This window comes from Pygocentrus nattereri, chromosome 22, assembly GCF_015220715.1.
Source record: "Pygocentrus nattereri isolate fPygNat1 chromosome 22, fPygNat1.pri, whole genome shotgun sequence".
NCBI lineage: Eukaryota > Metazoa > Chordata > Actinopteri > Characiformes > Serrasalmidae > Pygocentrus > Pygocentrus nattereri.
In genome coordinates, this window is record NC_051232.1 from 14521678 (window position 1) to 14542650 (window position 20973).

At 36.6% G+C, this 20973-nt stretch overlaps 1 protein-coding gene across 2 annotated transcripts in view; it reads left to right on the forward strand.

Moving 5' to 3' along the window:
- lrba (LPS responsive beige-like anchor protein) overlaps positions 1 to 20973 on the forward strand; it is a 350478-nt gene that overhangs the window by 35759 nt on the left and 293746 nt on the right. For both annotated transcript variants that reach the window (XM_037532971.1, XM_037532972.1), the window contains exons 4-8: positions 3204 to 3299; positions 6851 to 6972; positions 8572 to 8698; positions 12972 to 13091; positions 15834 to 15980. In XM_037532971.1, the coding sequence (XP_037388868.1) occupies positions 3204 to 3299; positions 6851 to 6972; positions 8572 to 8698; positions 12972 to 13091; positions 15834 to 15980 (612 nt within the window). The remainder of the gene's footprint in view (positions 1 to 3203; positions 3300 to 6850; positions 6973 to 8571; positions 8699 to 12971; positions 13092 to 15833; positions 15981 to 20973) is intronic.

Here is a 20973-nt window from a genome sequence, read left to right on the forward strand (position 1 = left end):
TATTACCACAAACTCTAGTAGCTTCTTCAGTATAGAAGCAGGTTTTAGTCGTTCTCTTCTGCAGCGTTTCCTCATGTTTGTTTTTATGTTTTCACTCAACCTTAGTCCCATTTTGCACCTTGTATTTGGTGTCTAAAAATATTTCACTGTTCACTGTATCTAACAAAGATGGCTCAAGATGGCTCACTATTCCAGGCTAAGTTTATCATGGTAAATTTACTCTGCATCCATTGGATGTGTTTAACAGGGTGGTTCATTCTTCTTCAACATGTGTAAGTGTCCTGGGCCAGCAGGCCTAAAAAGCTTGCCCAATAATAAATAAGAATGCTGGGTAAACAAATGTACATTGCTTTTTTTTTTTATCTATATTTTTATTGAGCAAAGTGACAGATTTGACTGTTTATTAATTTGGTGCATCTGTAAAACTTTCTTGCTGCTCTGTTCAGCAGCTCAAACATTTGAATGACCACCTCGTGCATGCTGTAGTCTGAAACTGACCCAAATGTAACCATGGGGGGAACCATGAGTGACAGGGGAACCATGAGTGACAACCCCGAGCAATGGGGGAAAAATCAGAACAGAGAAAAAAAACAAAACAAAAGAGTTAATTGAAATGGAAAGCCTCCCAAAATAAAAAAATATGTGTGAACATGGCACAGAATGATTTGCAATACTGAATGTGTTCCTGACGCTTCAGGAACGTGGCATGTGCCCAGCAGTGTTCCCGTGAAAACCTACTGATTAATGTAGGAGTGGCGGCGAGTGGCACTCAGCGGTTCAATTTCATCTGAAACACAATTTGGTTTAATTTCTAAGAATTAGTTAAGCTGTTCATGCTCATGTTTAATTTGTCTTGGGGGCAATGCTGTTTGTGGTTTACTGTGTTTAGGTTCATTATAGTGTCTGCAGTACGGCAAAAATAATCACCAAAGCACTGTTAGGCTGTGTGTGTTTAATTTTGTATCACAGTCTTTTCCCTCCAGCTGTGATGTCTATAGCCTGTCGTAGAAGTGGGACAGGGTGGTATAGCAGTAGAAAGTTATTGTGTTTTGATGTGTTGTGATGTATTAGGCCCTAGATTTAGAATTAAGGATGCTGGAAATGGAGGAGCAGCACTATCCATCAACTGAAAAAAATCAACATGTCAGAGAAAGTACCTCCTAATTTCTCTATATTGCACAGCCTGAGGGTGTAGAGAGAACACACATTCACCAGAGAACCAGAGAAGATGCACTCAGAACAAATCACTATTGCTTGCTCTCTGTACATGCACTACAATGTAGGGTTTGTTGGCGATTTTGGGTCAAAAGTTACCAGCAAGTTACCAGTTGTTCTTTGCTTTTATATGTTTTAAATTTTACATTAACATAGAATACATTAAAACTGTGAAATAATGAATGTGTATTAAACAATGACCATATCATCATTTAAACAGAGTAAGATCTGATCAAGTTTTAAGTCATCTTTTATTGTATATTATTTTTTCCATTTGAACTATTTAGTGTTCAATGTGACACTCAGTTTCAGTACCGTACAAACATGTTTGATATTTGTATAACAGAATTACTTATATATCTCAGGGTGTGTTGAAGAATTTAAATTTTGTTTTCCTTACTGTAGCTTTCATGAAAAAACGTGAAATGTCCGCTTTTCAGCTGAGGGGAAAAAAGCATTTCCTTGGTTTTGTGGTCATTGGCCCCAGTCAGACTGATGTTTTGGTTTCAAAAAAGAGAATGGATAGAATTGTTAGATTCATCTTAGCGCTTACAACCACAGGTGAATCTACAAACTGCTGAGCTGCAAAACTGTTGAGGGCACGAGTTGCTAGCAGTCCAAAATAAGTTTTGAATAGTTAAAATATCAATAAAGATGTAAAGTATGTAATCTTGTGACAGTACTGTTAACTTTACTTTCATAATTTATACAACCCCAATTCAAATAAAGTTGGGATGTTGTGTAAAAGATGAATAAAAACAGAATACGATGATTTGCAAATCCTTTTCAACCTATATTCAGTTGAATACACTACAAAGACAAGATATTTAATGTTCAAATGGATAAACTTTATTGTTTTTTGCAAATATTCACTCATTTTGAATTTGATGCCTGCAACATATTCCAAAGAAGACAGGAGCATGTTTACCACTGTGTTACATCACCTTTCCTTTTAACAACACTCAATAAGCTTTTGAGAACTGAGGACACTAATTGTTGAAGCTTTGTAGGTGGAATTCTTTCCCATTCTTGCTTGATGTACAACATCAGTTGCTCAACAGTCCAGGGTCTCCGTTGTCGTATTTTGCGCTTCATACTGCGCCACACATGTTCAATGGGAGACAGGTCTGGACTGCAGGCAGGCCAGTTATGTACCCGCACTTTTTTAATACGAAACCACACTGTTGTAACACGTGCAGAATGTGACTTGGCATTGTCTTGCTGAAATAAGCAGGGATGTCCCTGAAAAAGACGTTGCTTGGATGGCAGCATATGTTGCTCCAAAACCTGTATGTACCTTTCAGCGTTAATGGTGCCTTGACAGATCTGCAAGTTACCCATGCCATGGGCACAAACACACCCCCATGCCATCAGAGATGCTGGCTTTTGAACTTTGTGCTGATAACAATCCGGACAGTCCTTTTCCTCTTTGGCCCGGAGGACACGATGTCCCTGATTTCCAAAAACAATTTGAAATGTGGACTCGTCAGACCACAGGACACTTTTCCATTTAGCGACAGTCCATGTCAGATGAGCTCGGGCCCAGAGAAGCTGGTGGCGTTTCTGGGTGGTGTTGATATATAGCTTTCGCTTTGCATGGCAGAGTTTTAACTTGCACTTGTACATGGAGCGGCAAACTGTGTTCACTGACAGTGGTTTTCTGAAGTGTTCCTGAGCCCATGTGATTACAGAATGATGTCGGTTTTTAATGCAGTGCCGCCTGAGGGATCGAAGGTCACGGGCATTCACGGGCATTTGCTGCCCCTGTCGCAACTTTTTTGGAACGTGTTGCAGGCATCAAATTCAAAATGACTGAATATTTGCAAAAAGCAATAAAGTTTATCCATTTGAACATTAAATATCTTGTCTTTGTAGTGTATTCAGAAAAAGGATTTGCAAATCATCTTATTCTGTTTTTTAGTTTTACAAAACGTCCCAACTTCATTGGAATTGGGGTTGTATGTATGTTTACTCTCCTCTTTCTCCAGCCACCCCATGCAGTGAAGTTGCTGTCCGTGCTGAAGTCCATGGCTCACCGAACCGGACCTGATGCCTTCTTCACTTTCCCAGGGAAAAGTGCTGCGGTGAGCACATATCATAACAAAACTCCTGACCTGTTATCTTTGACCCAGGAGTCTCAAACTGTCAGCCTGCAGGCCATATCTGGTCAGAGAAACAGATCCATACAGCCTCTGAAACCTTTGAAATGACCAGCATTTATATATATAAAGTCATCTTAAAATATAATCTGGTCACCATGTAAGCTGCGGCAAAGAACAAATGCAGTTGGTTCAAACTAATAATGCAAAAAATTATATATTGTTCTTATCTATTTTGAATAGAACATTCAATCATTCACACCATAGGCCATTGACTTCAACAAAAGCTAATTGGCAAATCTGGAGTCAATGAAATGAGATTGGAAATGTGGGTTAGTTATTTTGACTTATGAAAAGCCAGGCAAACATTTTGAGTTTACTATTCACATGTGAACTGTGCCTTGCAAAGTAAAATATCCCAGATGACCTGCAATCAGTAACTGATGATTAGCATTAGCATGTTTATGTATTCACCAGTCTACCACACTGTCTATAAAATCTACAATGTGTTTACAAAGTTTATCACGGTATACTACAGGATCATGTCAAAGTGGCTGTCTGCCAGCTTCAACCCAGTGAAGGCTGGTTGATACGGGCAAGACAGGGAACCGAAGCATTGAAAAAAAGCATTTTTTGAGTGGCCCAGTCAGATGCTGGACCTTAACCAAATAAAAATGCTGTGGAATGACCTCGAGAGCCATTCACATCAGAAAGAAGAACATGGAAGAATGGTCCAGTATTTCGAACATTGGGTTTGTCCGTACTTAGATGAAGAACAGATTACATTTTGTCACCAATGAATCCAAAACACTTGGTTATTCCAAAGGGTTCACATACTTTTTACTTGCCACTGCTACAATTTATCTGCAGCAGGCATGCCAACGTCACAATCAATGGCCCATATTTATTATAATACTTCATGTATTTATACCAACAGTGCTTCTATTACTATTGTAATTGTTAATAATAACAGTAATAATAATAATGATGACGAAATAGTAGCAGCAATAGTAGTTGACTAATAAATGCTAATACATTTCATACTTTTCCATTTCACAAAGTTAGGCCAAAAATATGTAGTTCAAATGAATACTTATGGGGAAACAGATTTGGATTTTTCAACTGAGACCTCCGCTTTAACCCCTTGTTAACAACACTTTCCCCACACTGGGATTAATACTACTTGCTGTTGTCTTTCTAAGTATCTATTATGGGTGGGGGAAGAATTGATTGTTAGATGCATCGCGATGCGGACGATGGACGATTCTAAATTGATTCGCAAATGTCAAAAATCGATTTTCTAAAATTTTAATTGATAATGTAATGTTGACGGAACGTAAAAGGCAGAGTGCTGCGCCCGGACAGTCTGTGGCGTGTACACCACATTAAAAGCTAGTGCAGGGGTTGCAACCCAAATGTTAATCAGAGTCATTTTGTCTTTTCAACAACAAAAAAAAAAAACAAAAAAAAAAAACAAATAAAAAACAACCACCTGGAAAACCATACATTTTCAGTCCATTTTACCGTCTTGGGTGTGTGTTTCTCCGCACATGCTAATGTGCTAGTACAGGCTAAAAATATAATACAAACAAAAACACAGACTTGCTTTGCTCTGCTTTAATCTTCAGCTCAGCTGTAGGTATTTTCTTGCATCACCAGCTGAAAAGTTTCCACAGAAGTAGAACAGTTTCCTGTAAAATGCCTCTAAATGTTCTACATTTTACGAGACTGAAGTCGCTTCTCATTCGCCAGCTTCTTGTTTGAATTTTCCTGTTCCACCTTAAATGGTGCCTGAGGTGCCAGAATGTAACTGCTGCACCATTTAAGGTGGAATGGGAAAATTCAAACAAGCTGGTGAATGAAAAGCGACTTCAGCTTAACCATTTTTAGTGCTTAACAGTTCCTCGTTGCAAATTAAACATGTCAGGAAAACAGGAGTGATTATAAACATGTATTCATCTCCAAATTATGGATGTTCATCTCAAATCTTTCTCTTTGCCTTTTCGTTAGTTACTCGCTCGGTTATATGTTACATTAACTCCAGCGTTTACTGTTTAAAAGTCTGTTTGGTCAGTAAAACAGCCGCATTTTGCCGAACCTTTAGCTAGCATTTGGACGCACTTTGGCTTCTATGGAGCTGATGAGGAAAACCATATTTCGTTTTCCGTCCGGTTGTACTTGCTGCCTACCAGAGGACCATCGAGCAAGCGATGTCAAAGCCTCCACCCAAATTGGACAGGACGAAGTGAACTAGTGAACAACAAACTCTGTCACAACTTTTATTACCAAGGATTTTCATCCATTCTAATAGTTGAGAACAAGGGCTTTGACACTTGGGAGCCAAGATCTTATTTCACCGTAACTGCGCATTTTATCGCAGATGAATGGCGGCAGCGTCTCGTGCTCCAAGCATGTACAGTAAATGAGAGCCTTCCAGTTTACTTACCAAACTAATTCCATTTGGTTTATTAATAAAAGATATTGGAAGTAAATTCGTTGTGGACTATTATAAATACTTCACTTTAAAAGTACCAAGTCTTCAGACAGTAGAAAAATAGAAATCCTATATAGAAAAAAAGATGCATCAAGATGCATTGTTTCATAATTGCATCACTGTCCTCTTAATCAAATCAAATTGTGAGGTTCCTAAAGATTCCCACCCCTAGTATCTATGATTGGAAAAAAACAGAGGACAAGAGGTTATGCACACAAACACAGTTTAGGATGTGTATTATTTTTCCCAGCTTTCTTCATGCTACTGTTGTAGCTTATAAACAGACAAGGAGTGGTATCATGCACAAAGCAACAGTGCTCGGGTAGATCAGCAAGCCTTAATACTTTTTTTCGTTGTAAACAATTATGTTCAAACCATGCTAGCCCACCATGGAAGAGAACAAAACACATAAAATATTATTGGAAAATTAGAATGTTTCATTGCAGATTGATGACTAATAATTTTCTTTGGCTGCTGGCGGAGCACTGAGATTTAAAATAATTCTCCATTTTTTTTTTTTTGTAATAAGATGAAGATATGATACTTATCAAGCTTCCTCAGCTTTTCTTTAAACTCTTATAAGAGTTTAAGGGCCCATACAGTGGAAAGCTAAATAGTTTTTTTTTTTCTTCCCCATAAAATAGTTTTAATGTAGTATGTAAAAAATTTTGTAGTTTAAAAAAGTATCATTCATCCCTAGTTCATACAGTATATGCAAAGCTATTTTTGTGATGTCAAGAAACCAACTTTTATTTAACTTTCATATCAACCATATTTGCATATATCCACCAATTCAGCTTGCAGAAGTACAATAGTAATGCCCATTCACACTAGAGTGTTGCGGTCAGGACAGCTTTTTGAATGAGGCAAAGTTTACATACATCAGTGTTAGCATTACAGAAAAAATAAGCTACTGTATGAAATACAGTTACCATCTGTGGGTCTAGTTGACTGCTGCTGTGTTTAGCCACACTAATGTAAAAAGAGGATCATTTAAGGTCCGTTTTAAATGTCTGTAATTTGCATTTTGTTTTGTTAACAGGCCATTGCACTGCCACCCATTGCAAAGTGGCCATACCAGAATGGCTTCACCTTCCACACCTGGTTGCGTATGGACCCCATCAACAATATCAATGTGGATAAAGACAAACCCTACCTGTACTGGTGAGTTTCTCACACATTCATACACACAGTTTTACATTAAGTTATTTATGCTAAAGTGCAGTGCTGGATCTAAACTTCCACTGAGTGAGTTATTGGCATTATTATTATTATTATTATTATTATTATTATTATTAAATTTTTTCTGAAAATTACATTTTGTTGCAGTGCCTATCAGAGATTGAATTCAGTTCAAGTATATAAACGATTCAGATAGTAATACATTTTCTTTGCCTCTTCTCTGCTGCTTTTATTTTCTTTCTTTTCCATTCTCTCTCTCTCTCTCTCTCTCTCTCTCTCTCTCTCTCTCTCTCTCTCTCTCTCTCTCTCTCTCTCTCTCTCTCTCTCTCTCTCTCATATACAGGGACAGTGTATAACAAGGCCCTCTCTCCTGTCCCACTTTTTGGTCTATAATTAATTTCTGTCAAAATCTAATTTATTCAGGAGAGTCTGTTTTCACTTTACAGAATGATAAGTGAACTATAAAGAAATGTGCAGTGAGAGCTGCTATTAGAGTTCTTTTAAATAGATCAGCTCTGATGTTAGTTCTGTAAATTCACTGGCCTGCTCTAAGCATTGAGATGAAACTGAAAGCTTTTATTCTGCTCATGGATTACACTCACTTTACTGTTTATTTATATTAACATATGTTAAGTTAGTTTTCCTGACTTTTTTTGAAATTAGAGTTTCATGTAATGTGTATATATATTATTATACAGGGTGGTCCATTTATATGGATACATCCAAATAAAATGGGAATGGTTGGTGATATTAACTTCCTGTTTGTGGCACATTAGTTTATGGGAGGGGGAAAACTTTTCAAGATGGGTGGTGACCATGGTGGCCATTTTGAAGTCGGCCATTTTGGATCCAACTTGAGTTTTTTTCAATGGGAAGAGAGTCATGTGACATCAAATTTATTGAGAATTTCACAAGAACTGGCCCACGACGACCTGGAAGCACAGGCTTCCAGTATCCGTAGTTTCAGGTGCTGTTTTCCCACTCCCATATACTAATGTGCCACAAACAGGAAGTTAATATCACCAACCATTCCCATTTTATTTGGGTGTATCCATATAAATGGCTCATCCTGTAGTGTAAAAGCATAGTAGTTCATAAAGTCTATAAATGAAACCTAAACTGCAAAAGTTGTTGATTCTGAATTGAAATGGGGGGGAATTGCAGTCTATGAGCTCTTTAAGCCCCTACTTACATGAATTAAACTGATAGTTCAGCAAAAAGTCAAATTCCCCCATGTCCCAAATGTAGCTGATCAGCAAAGACATGTTTGGTGCCTGAAGTTTGCTTAATTTTAGCACTACAGCTACGAGGCTGATGTAGCAAATGGAAGCTTCGTCCCCACCAGTTACCTTTATTAGAAAAGCTGCATGCCTAAATCATCACACCTTTGCCACATTGTTGTTGTTTAGTAATCTCTAACAAACCTGAACTGTTATGTGGAACATCCGTGTTGAGTATGGTGTTTTTTTTGTTTTTTTTTTTAAATCAATCATACTGATACAATGAGAAGAAGTTATAAGATCATGTCTGATTTTTTTTTTTTTTTTTCCCTCTCTCTCTCTCTCTCTCTCTCTGTCCTAGTTTCCGTACCAGTAAAGGCCTGGGTTACTCTGCACACTTTGTGGCTGGCTGTCTGATCGTGACGTCATTAAAGTCCAAAGGAAAGGGCTTCCAGCACTGCGTCAAATATGACTTCAAACCACAGAAGGTACATATGCATTTCTTTTAGTGTCAACTCTATAATCAGTTTAGCATGAAGTAAGGCACAATAGAAGTTTATTTGAAGTGTAAATGATGTGTCTGAAGAAATGTGTGTGGACATCAGTGTTTAATCTGAAATTACAGTTTTAACAGGGAGTTTGTCCCTTTTTGCTGCAGTCACAGCCTCTACTCTTCTGGAAACACTTTACACTAGATTTTGAAACATTGCTTTGAGAATTTGATTGTATTCAGCCACAAGAGCATTAGTGAGATCTGGTATTGATGTTGAATGATTAATTTTGGGTCATAAGCATCGCTCCAACTCATCCCAAAGGTATTGGATGGGGTTCCATCATTCTAGTTAATGAAGTTCCACTGCTCCACAGCCCATTGGTGGGTGCCTTTATTGAAATTTATAGCATTTAGCAGTTACTCTTACCCAGAGCAACCTACCCCTCTAGCCCATCCTTTGCATTGATGAATAGGAATCATGTGTGGCTGCTCCAGCACATCTTGTTCTATTGGTCAATGCTTCTCTGTGGAGACAAGCTGTAGACGCCTATCAGCAATGAGGGCATCTTAAAACGGCTAAATTCACTATTCGGAAGGACTGTATGGATAATTTTAAACAGGTATTGTGGATGGATTGATAGAAACTATTAATTCTGAAGTAAATTAGTAAAAAGTAATTAGTTGCAACAGCAAACTGTACAGTATTTACAGAGATACTTACAAAGATGTAGCACCTGTGGGTTTCAATGTTAATAGATTTTTTTAGTTATAACAGAATATATAAGATGTGCAGTAAAAATCTATTATTTTAATACATGTGGTGATTTTTGTAATAATTAATACTCTGACTAAAGAAAATAGGGTTAGGGTTAGTGCTAGTCCTTTCCCAGTGCTGCAATATTAAGATTAAGACTGTGGGTTTCTGCTGTTAAAGAAATCTGATCTGTGACAATTGAGAAATGAGTAATTGAGAATTTATCATTTTATCTGTCAGTAAAGAACTGTTTCTAGAGGTCTAAAGCTAGCATTTCATATGTTATTTAAATATTATGTTCTTTTTTAAATTTAGATTAAAATATTGACAAGTGATGGTCAAGTATTTGCTGATATTCAATACAGATATACAAAATATACAGACATCAGTGTTTAATCTGAAATTACAGTTTTAACAGGGAGTTTGTCCCTTTTTGCTGCAGTCACAGCCTCTACTCTTCTGGAAACACTTTACACTAGATTTTGAAACATTGCTTTGAGAATTTGATTGTATTCAGCCACAAGAGCATTAGTGAGATCTGGTATTGATGTTGAATGATTAATTTTGGGTCATAAGCATCGCTCCAACTCATCCCAAAGGTATTGGATGGGGTTCCATCATTCTAGTTAATGAAGTTCCACTGCTCCACAGCCCATTGGTGGGTGCCTTTTATTGAAATTTATAGCATTTAGCAGTTACTCTTACCCAGAGCAACCTACCCCTCTAGCCCATCCTTTGCATTGATGAATAGGAATCATGTGTGGCTGCTCCAGCACATCTTGTTCTATTGGTCAATGCTTCTCTGTGGAGACAAGCTGTAGACGCCTATCAGCAATGAGGGCATCTTAAAACGGCTAAATTCACTATTCGGAAGGACTGTATGGATAATTTTAAACAGGTATTGTGGATGGATTGATAGAAACTATTAATTCTGAAGTAATTAGTAAAAAGTAATTAGTTGCAACAGCAAACTGTACAGTATTTACAGAGATACTTACAAAGATGTAGCACCTGTGGGTTTCAATGTTAATAGATTTTTTTAGTTATAACAGAATATATAAGATGTGCAGTAAAAATCTATTATTTTAATACATGTGGTGATTTTTGTAATAATTAATACTCTGACTAAAGAAAATAGGGTTAGGGTTAGTGCTAGTCCTTTCCCAGTGCTGCAATATTAAGATTAAGACTGTGGGTTTCTGCTGTTAAAGAAATCTGATCTGTGACAATTGAGAAATGAGTAATTGAGAATTTATCATTTTATCTGTCAGTAAAGAACTGTTTCTAGAGGTCTAAAGCTAGCATTTCATATGTTATTTAAATATTATGTTCTTTTTTAAATTTAGATTAAAATATTGACAAGTGATGGTCAAGTATTTGCTGATATTCAATACAGATATACAAAATATACAGACATACTCTCTCTTACCCAAACCAAAAATGCTAGCATTTAGATTTTGCAGTGAGCATACTACTGTAAACGTTTATTGTTGTGGGAACTGAAATTTTCATACCGTCTCCACCCTCCTGTGAATTTTAAGTCTCTTATAATTAATCAGTCTGATTAAACTGTCACAGCGAAAGATTTTTCTTCAGAATTCTATACAGAATTTTATTTTATTGCATACTATAATTTATGCCCTAAGAACTGATATGTTTCTGGCAAACCAGCTTGTTTAAAACTGTTCTATTCTAACATGTGGCACAGTCAGGTAGTTGAGCTGGATTCAAATCTTCTCTTGCCTGAGGAACTCAATGACGCTTTTATTGGAGTTGACTGTGGGACACTTTCCGGGTTTATTTTTGGCCTCAGATTTTTTCCTGTTCCTCCAGAGAGACCTTATCTCAGGGATAACCGCCTTCCCTGGGGTTTTTAATCAGAAAATGGAAGCTTCAAAAGCTAAAGTAGGTGCAACTGTAGCCAGAGGAGATAAAGCAGACCACTTGAGCTTTAGGAGGGTTTAAAGTTTAAAGCATAAAAAATTGAAGTCATTAGAGTGTATTCTGACTAATTTCAATGTTTGAGAGCTTAAAGGGCCCAGATGGTACAATCTCAATTCCCGAAAAGTTGGGACAGTATATGAAATGCAAATAAAAGCCAGATATCAGTGATTTGTAAATCCACTCTGAAATATAACTAAATGAAAGACAAGATATTTAATGCTTTATCTTATCAACTTATTGTTTTATTGTTAGTATTTTTTATACGCTCAGTCTGATATTAGTGCTGGCAACATTGTTATGATCATGATCATTCAGAAAACATTTTGAAAGAGGTGATGTAATCATACTTCGGGACAAAAGGAGCATCCAGGAAAGGCCTAGGACAATGATAGGTCAAGTTGTTATATATAGTTATATATATACGTGTATGTGTATGTGTATATATATATATATACGTGTATGTGTGTGTATATATATATATATATATATATATATATATATATATATATATATATATATATGTGTGTGTGTATATATATATATATATATATATATATATATATATATATATATATATATATATATATATATATATATAAAATATGAGAGAGAGAGATGTATGTCAGAACAGATATTTCCGATATTTTTGTTAAAAAAAAACCACAATTGCCACAAATGCAGCCAATTATTGAAGAATATATTGAAGTGTTTGTAGCTAAGATACTGGCGCTAATGGGCTAGTGAAGAAAAATATTAGCCGCAAAGTATTAGTAGTAGCAAAAGTAGTAGCATTCAATCTAATTCGGCCCTCACTTTTCTCAAACCATGTGGAGTTATTAATGCAACTCCTGCCGCCAGAATCGGCTATCCCCTAGTTTTAGTCACTTGTGCGTTTTGTAGGTCTAGTTGATCAATCAAGGTTTATTTTCATTTATAATTTTTGGCTTACAATGATTATGAATACATGACAAATAAGATAATATATATGAAATAAAACGATTATTGTGCCGCATTCCATTTTGCAATGATGCTCTGGTTTTGCGCACCCCTTTCCTTTACAGCAGCTCTTTCTTTTACAACAGTGTGCTTGTGCCCCTCCTTAAAAGCCCAAACTCACTCTCAGCCTGGCTGTGGCATGTTTTAATGTGTGAGAACAGCATAGCAGCGTAATCAGAGAATTCTTATTGAAAATATGTGTCATGAAGTGCAAAGGTGGACATCTTGTTCCTATCACCACCACTGTGAAAAATTCAGACTTGATAAGTTTCTCTAGAACTGATCATTTCACACTTAACACCTCAGAATGACTAAAATTTTAACCTTTTATTTATGCAGGAATGAAAAATGCTGTTGTTAAATTTATAGTACATTATATTACTAATGTTTTTTTTGCAAACAATTTTATGCCAATTTATACCAGGACAGGTGTCCAGGACAAAAACAGACATATACAACCATTCAGATTCAGAGTTCTGCTTCATTAAACACACCTGATTCAGCTCATCATCTAATTAACAAAACCTTCAGTTCCTGTTAAGCACAAACTGTTTCATTTGTGTGTTTGTTGCAGTGGTACATGGTGACCATAGTGCACATCTACAATCGCTGGAAGAACAGTGAAATTAGCTGCTATGTTAATGGTGAACTGGCTTCCTATGGAGAAATGACCTGGTTTGTCAACACAAGTGACGTAAGTATAAGAAAAAAGCTGTTTACAGATATTACTTTCAGATATTTGCTATTGTTTATTTTCCATGGCCGGGTGACCAGGGTCGTGTGGAGTTTGCATGTTCTCCCCGTGTCCATGTGGGTTTCCTCCGGGTTCTCTGGTTTCCTCCCACAGTCCAGAGACATGCAGTCAGGTCATTTGGACATGCTAAATTGCCCCTAGGTGTGTGTGAGAATGTGTATGTCTGTCTGTCTGCCCTGCGATGGACTGGCGACCTGTCCAGGGTGTATCCTGCCTCCTGCAGGCTGCAATACATGTAAGCCAGAGGTGATGGTGGCAAGGAAAAACTCCCTCAGACTGGAGGAAGAAACCTTGGGAGGAACCAAGACTCACAAGGAGAGACCCATCCTCCTCTGGTCAAACAGTATTTACAGTTTAATTTAATTAATTAAGGTAAATGCCAAATAAAAGCTAATAGGATCTCTGTTTGAAGTCTTATCACTTGTCTCAAATCATGTGGAGTTATTAATGCCACTCTCGCCACCAGAATTGGCTACCCTCTAGTTTCAGTCTCTTGTGCATTTTGTTGGGTTAGGTGATTAATCAAGTTTCATTTTCAGTTACGAGTTTTGGCTTACAATGATTATGAAAACATGACAAATAAGATAATATATATAAAATAAAACGATTATTGTGCCGCATTCCGTTTTGCAATGATGCTCTGGTTTTGCGCACCCCTTTCCTTTACAGCAGCTCTGTCTTTTACAACAGTGTGCTTGTGCCCCTCCTTAAAAAAAAACAATAAGAAGTGCTAACAGTAATTCTGAGTGTAGAAAACCAAAAATTAGATACAATTGTATGTAAAAGTTCAGGTGTCCTGGTCATATTTAATGTTTTGTTGATAAAACGTAGTCTACAGACAACGCACTTCTGCACATTTTAATGCCCATTATCTGTTTTAGATACGTTTGAGTTTGTTACATGTTGAGGAAAAGGGATTCCATTGATTTTTCAAAAATTCTCCTTAATTCAATCTTTGAGTTGTAAACAAAGATCACATCAAATGAATCTGAATTTATTTTTTACAACTCAAAGATAATAGCAGGTCCTATAGGTGTCTCAGGCCACGGTCCAGATCAAAAGTCCAAAAGTTGCTCTAACCAAAAGTGGTGGTCTCTCTCCAGATGGTCCCATTGCTTGGTTCATTTGTGAAAACACTTTTTGGGATAATTCAAACTTTCCGACCAGTTACAAGAAGTTGAGGCAAGCTGTCATCACCTGTTTAACAATAGAAGAACAAATAGAACCAGGGGAGAAGTGAAAAATGAGCCACAATGTCTACAACACAATGGGAAGAGGAGGAGACAAAATATTTAATCATAATCTGGTCCAATGAAATAGTCCAAAGTCAACTGGAAAAACCACATAAAAATGCCACAACTTACACTTTTCTGAGAGGTCTGTGAGGGAGAGGAAAGGAAAAGGCTACTTGTTGAAGTGACAACATGCCAAAGTCAGATTAATGCTCCCCTACAAACCCATCAATATAGGGAGAAATAGCCCATGTAGAACAGACTAGAAAACGTGTATCTGCTTTTTCTATGTAATGTTGATGATGATAAAATAGTGTCAAATCTCAAAAAAGAAGCCTTCTTTGAGGACTATTTCGCCTCCCAATGCCCTGAATGTGACTCTCTATGCGGGATTTAAAATTTGGTTTTAGGCCACAACTTTTATCTTTTATAATGAGCACAACACAGTCTCTGACATTGGGCAGTGCATTTATAATTATTTATGTAGTAACTGTCTGTGAGGGAGCTTTTAGAGGTGGACATCTGTTTCCTATCACCACCACTGTGAAAAATTCTGACTTGGTAAGTAATCACAAATAGCCCTGAGTATTAGTCCACTAGTTCTCCGTTATCTTTCCCAACACAGCTGTTAATGCCTTTGATGCTGTGTTTGCATCTTTAAGTCATTTTTGAAAGATAAATGAAATGACAAATTATACATAAAAGAACCTTTTCTTTCTGTTTTCAACTTTGGTTTTCAGCCATGCGTGTCCTCAAATTCCTTTTCAGATTTGTTCAAGAGTTTTTATTTTGGTGCATCAGTAATCAGCATGTCTGATTTGAGGCTCTGTATGCTATCTTGCACTTGCTCTGTCTCGCTTCCGCTCTCGCTCTCTCTCGTGCTCGCTCTCTCTCGTGCTCGCTCTCTCTCGTGCTCGCTCTCTCTGTCTGTCTCTCTCTGTATCTGTCTCTGTCTCCATGGGGCAGGTTGCCTGGCAGCTGTCACCAGGAGGGACTGGCATTAGTGCTCGGTCTGTGTGCATGTATGCAAGATGTCAGTTGTTTAGAGCAGAAGCGTTGTAGATAGGCATTCATTTAGTCAGATTGAAGCAGAAATACTCCCTGCAGTGTTAAATTGATGAAATCACTTTTATTTTGATTGGCCGCCCTGTAAAAATAGACGTCCAGGCTGAAACACCCCATATAACTTCACCATTAATGGGTGGAGATACTCTGAATAAACTGAGGTATGTCACTGGTTTTTGTGACATCACAAAAATGATTAAAAACAGGTTAGCTTACATATAATGGATGCTACGCTTTAAATTTTGAAGCCATTTACATCATACTCTTTTTGATTTGAAGAAAATTCAGATTTGCTACCAGGCCTTTAAATGTGTCTTTCACAAGTTTGAATCCCAGTCAAGAGAAACTACGCTTGCTTTACGCCATTTTTTTCTTTCTTCTGCAGACATATGATAAGTGCTTCCTTGGCTCATCGGAGACGGCGGATGCTAACCGGGTTTTCTGTGGCCAGATGGGGGCGGTGTATCTGTTCAGTGAAGCACTCAGTGCAGCCCAGATCCTTGCTATCTATCAGCTCGGCCTTGGGTACAAGGTAATTCGTTCAAACTACAGGTCAGGTATAAACTCTGTTTGAAGGTACATCTACAGAAGAGCTTTTATAAAGGGTGAAAATTTGTTTTGAGGTCTGCTTCATAAGGTCTGTTCCTTAATCCCAGTTTCAGCAATTTGCCTCTGGGATCAATAAAGGATTTTGATTCACTTAAGTAACAGTTAGCAAGCAATTACTAATGCCATAGAAATAGCAAGGCTATTGTATAGTTCATTTTACTGTGAAGTCCATGTCTAGGAGCTAATATCAATTTAATAACAGTTTGTAATGTTATAGTTGAACATATTTATTTTTGTTTATTAATATACATGACCTGGAATTAACTTACGAAGAACTTGCTACATATTTCTTATAAAGATCAGTAACACTTCACATTAAACGTACATCAGTTAATGGTAAGAGAAAATTTTCCAAAAAAAGTTGAGACGTGGTGCAAAATGTAAATAAAAACAAAATGCAATGATGTGTAAATCAGTTAAACCTTATATTTCATTGGACAACCTATAAAATTTTGAAACAAATATGTTATTTATTTATTTATTTTTAAATCTATGCCCATTTTGAATTTGATGCCAACAACACATTCCAAAACATTTGGAACAGGGGCAACAAAAGGCTGGTAAAGTTGTGTAATGCTAAAAATAAACCTGGTGGTTAGTTGGCAACAGGTTGGTAACATTATTGGGTATAAAAGGAGCATCTCAGAGAGGATGAGACTTTCAGAAGATGAGGAGGGGTTCACCACTCTGTGAAAGACTGCACCGAGTAGCTCTGAAATCACTTTTTACACACAAGCAAAGTTTCAGATTAAGATTACTTTGTAACTTAGTTACAAGTTGAATAAAATCTTGCTTTAAATGCAGGATCACAAATGATTTTTCCTTTACTTCATTGATCAGTAGGTCTCTGCTTAAATGCTAATGCTTATGCTAAACATAAACTAACCAAAACTTTAAACAAAAATTTACTATAAAATGAAAGTGTTTGTGTAAATAGAACACAATATAGAATTATGTACACATATGCAGCCGTGACTGGCATGTTTCTTTTTTTCTGAATTCATACAAAGTTAGGTTAGTTCCATTATTTAGTTAGACGTATATGCTCCCAAATTTTTACACTGCTGCACTGACGTTGAACAGTGTGCTTGCAATGGGTTGGTATGACCAGCTGGTCAAAACAAGCTCAGAACAAAGTGACCGCTGTGCCCTGATTGGTGTTCTTGCTTTGCACTTCTTTTGTTTTGACATGTTATGTTTTTATACACACAAAAACCAAAAGAAACAACAGATTTCTCAAAGTGTAGTGGAGTAAAAAGTAAGATATTTGACTCTGAAATGTAGTGGAGTTGCCCAACATGGAAATACTTAAGTAAAGTACAGATACATGAAAAAACTACTTAAGTACAGTAACTAATTACATTTACTTAGTTACTGTCCACCACTGATAATAACATTTGAAATATTGAGAGCATCTGTGGAAAACCAGTATTTGCTGGCTATAATCTTTCGGCACTCAGACGGCTCTGTATTAAAAACAGACCTGATTCTATGGTGGAAATCACTGCATGGGCTCACAAACACTTCTGAAAACCACTCTCTGTGAAAATAGTTCATCGCTGCATCCACAAATGCAAGTTAAAACTCTAAAATGCAAAGAAGAAACCATATATAAAAAGGATCTATAAATGTTGCCACCTTCTCTGGGCCTGAGCTCATTTAAAATGGACTGAGGTGAAGTGTAAAAGTGTCCTGTGGTCCAACGAATCATTTGAAATTCTTTTTGGAAATTACAGACACTGTGTCCACAGTTCAAAATCCAGTATTCATGATGGTACAGGGGGACATGGCATGGGTGACATGTGCATCTGTGAAGGCACCATTAATGCTGAACGCAATGTTTTGGCAACATATGCTGCCATCGAGACAATTTCTTTTTTTCTTGCTCCTTATTTCTGCAAAACAACGTCATACCATATTTTGCATGTATTACAACAGCATTGTTCTGTATTAAAGGAGTCTGGGGGGCTAAACTGGCCTGCCTGCAGTCCAGACCTGTCACTACTGAAAACATTTGGCACATAATCAAATGAAATAAAATGAAATGAAATAAAAAATATGACAAAGGGGAGATCGATCTGTTGAGCAGCGGAAATCCTATATCGATAAAAGAAGAGGTGATGAAACACAGTGGTAAACATGCGTCTGTCCCAACTTTTTTGAGATGTGTTGCTGTCATCAAGTTCTAAATTAATTAATGTTTTTCATGAAATGGTAAAAATTCCTAATTTCAACATGTAAATATGTATTCTATCTTCTATTATGAATAAAATATGGCTGTATGAGATTTGCAAATGATTGCATTCTACTTTTGTTAACATTTATTTACATTTTACACAGCTTCTCAACGTTTTTGGAATTGGGGTTGTAGAAGTCTATAATGTCAAATAAGATCTTATCAAATTAAATGATATATCTCATGAAGATGTACACACATCAGGTTTATCACATATTTCTAATTCATTTATAAAGTACTGGTTATGTAATATTTTGTGAGAATGCTTAACAGAACAGGTAGGCGCAGGTAAAACAGAGCAAAGTGTTTATTATAAAAGGGGCTAGGCAAAATCATGGAAGTCAAACGAGCAATGGTCAAAACCAGACAGAGCAGATGTAAACAAAAGGGCTAGGCAAGGGCTTGGTCAAAAACAGGAAAGCAAGGTCAAATACCGGCAGGAGAAATCAAACAATTCAAGGGCAATCTGAAAGGGAAAAAGAAGAGACAAAAAACGGGTCATACACAAAGTAGCAGAACAGATCTGGAAGGCTTAGTAGACATGAGTGGAAACAGTGGAAATACTTCGCAAAGTGTTAGCAGACTGGCTGAGCTTAAGAAAGGTGTTTAATGGGATACAGCTGTCCATAATCAGAACTCTGGCGATCTGGAGCGGCGATGATTGGTGGAGCGGTGTGGTGTGATTCTCACGTGATCCTCAGAGGGATCATGGGAGTTGGAGTCCTTAGCGAACTCTGTGCTGGGTTCAAGTTCCTGTAGTGCACCGGAGGGAGTTGTGACATATTTATTAAACATTGTTTTGCACTTATAAAGCAATTTTTATGAGATCAAACAGCTTTACAGTAGGGATCACATAGAACATTAAACATATCCTTGTTACATAGACCAAGTCAGAATGTTTGTAAACATCAACATTGGCTGTTCTCGGGTGAATAACATATCTTGTCAGTGGTAAAAGCAGCTTCTTTTTAGAAGTGGCAAATAAAAATGGAACAGAACCAAAATATACTCAGTAATGGAAAATAGATTTGTGTTTGTGCCTGTAATGTCAAATGTTTTGGACAGAAAGGCAGAGAGAGAGAGAGAGAGAGGGATAATGAAAAGTCTGTTGGGAGATCTTTTTACTTTCTGCTTTATCCACTCCATGGTGCCCCAGTTCTCCTTATTTTATATTAAGTTTCATTTGAAGCTGCTAATAAATACTGAGGTGTTTTGGTACTTTACCATATTTTAGTGTGAATTTGCTGTTGTGGAAAAAGTTCACTAAAGTGTTTATCACCTCAGAGCAGCTAGTCCTGACTCTGAGCCTTTTTAGACTAAAGCAGCGAAAAGCTGCTAAAAGTAACTTGAAAACCAGTGAATGCATCATTAGCTTGACAGTAACATAGTAGCTAGTAGCATTATTATAGCAGATGAAATAAAGGCTATTTTATAAGGTTACTTTTTTCAGTAATTAGGATTAACCCCACTCAATCCAGTTAATCTAGTTATTGGTTAGGGAAGATCAGTTTAAAATAGAATTTAATACCACCAGAGTAGTAGCAACCTTTAGTAGCACACAGATTTGCCAATATCAATAACAACGACATCAGAAGCATGTCATTTAACATTATTTAATAACAAATATGAAGAGTAATTAATAACTTTCAAATTTTGATCACAAGATCCCTGAAAAAGTTCTGTTTTCTCCAATAACTTAGATAACTCTCAAATCAGTATCAAGACTGGTACAAAATCTGTTGTCAGTGCAGCGTGATACACCCGTAAATCTACCAGCGTTATCCACCTGGAAATTATAGGACAAATAAGCTGATTTGTCCTATAGTAGAGCAAGTATTACACTATACACTCTCTCTACCAGTTAAGATGATCTTAACTCTAAGATTCCTTTGGGGAACTGGGCCATGATTTAGGAAACACCTAAACATGTAGAGCACGAATACTCCAGACTGAGTTTAAGCAACTTTGAAAACGTTGTTAACATAAGATTTTAGTTAATGGCTACATTGTGGTTTAATACTAATGATTATCTTATAGGTGTTTTAATGATTGATTTAGTTATAAGGACTTAATTAAGACCTTATTTGACATTATTATAAACTGTAAGATTGTTAATTAGATCTTCCTGTCTGACTTGTTGAGTCATCTTAATCAACACATTAAAATTATTTAATTAATTACACATTAATTAACTACTTAATAATAAACTAATGTTATCATACTTAACATAATGTATGTATCATACTTAACATCATACTACGATAAAATATTATCGTAACTATCAGTTAATGTTTGAGTACTTAATCATTTAGTGATGATTCTAAACTACTTCATGGAATTTTAAATAATGTTAGTAATGTTAGAGCGACAAATGCTCTGTTTAGAGTCATCTCCTAAGGACATGTCCATCTTTGTACATACACCACATGCCCTAATGCTGCAGGTATGCTCTCCCATCATTAGTTGTTTAGTTGAACTGAAATTCCTTGTCATACTAAGTCAATATTTTTTTTCATAAAGTGTCCTCCTCTGTTCAGTGATTTCCTTGTTTTTATATGTATTATATATTATTTCATATCTATAAATACCATTGTTGCTGTCCAAAATATGTATATATTTTTAGTAGTAGTAGTTGTGGTAGTTGTAATAGTAGTAGTATTGGTGGTGGTGGTGGTGGTGG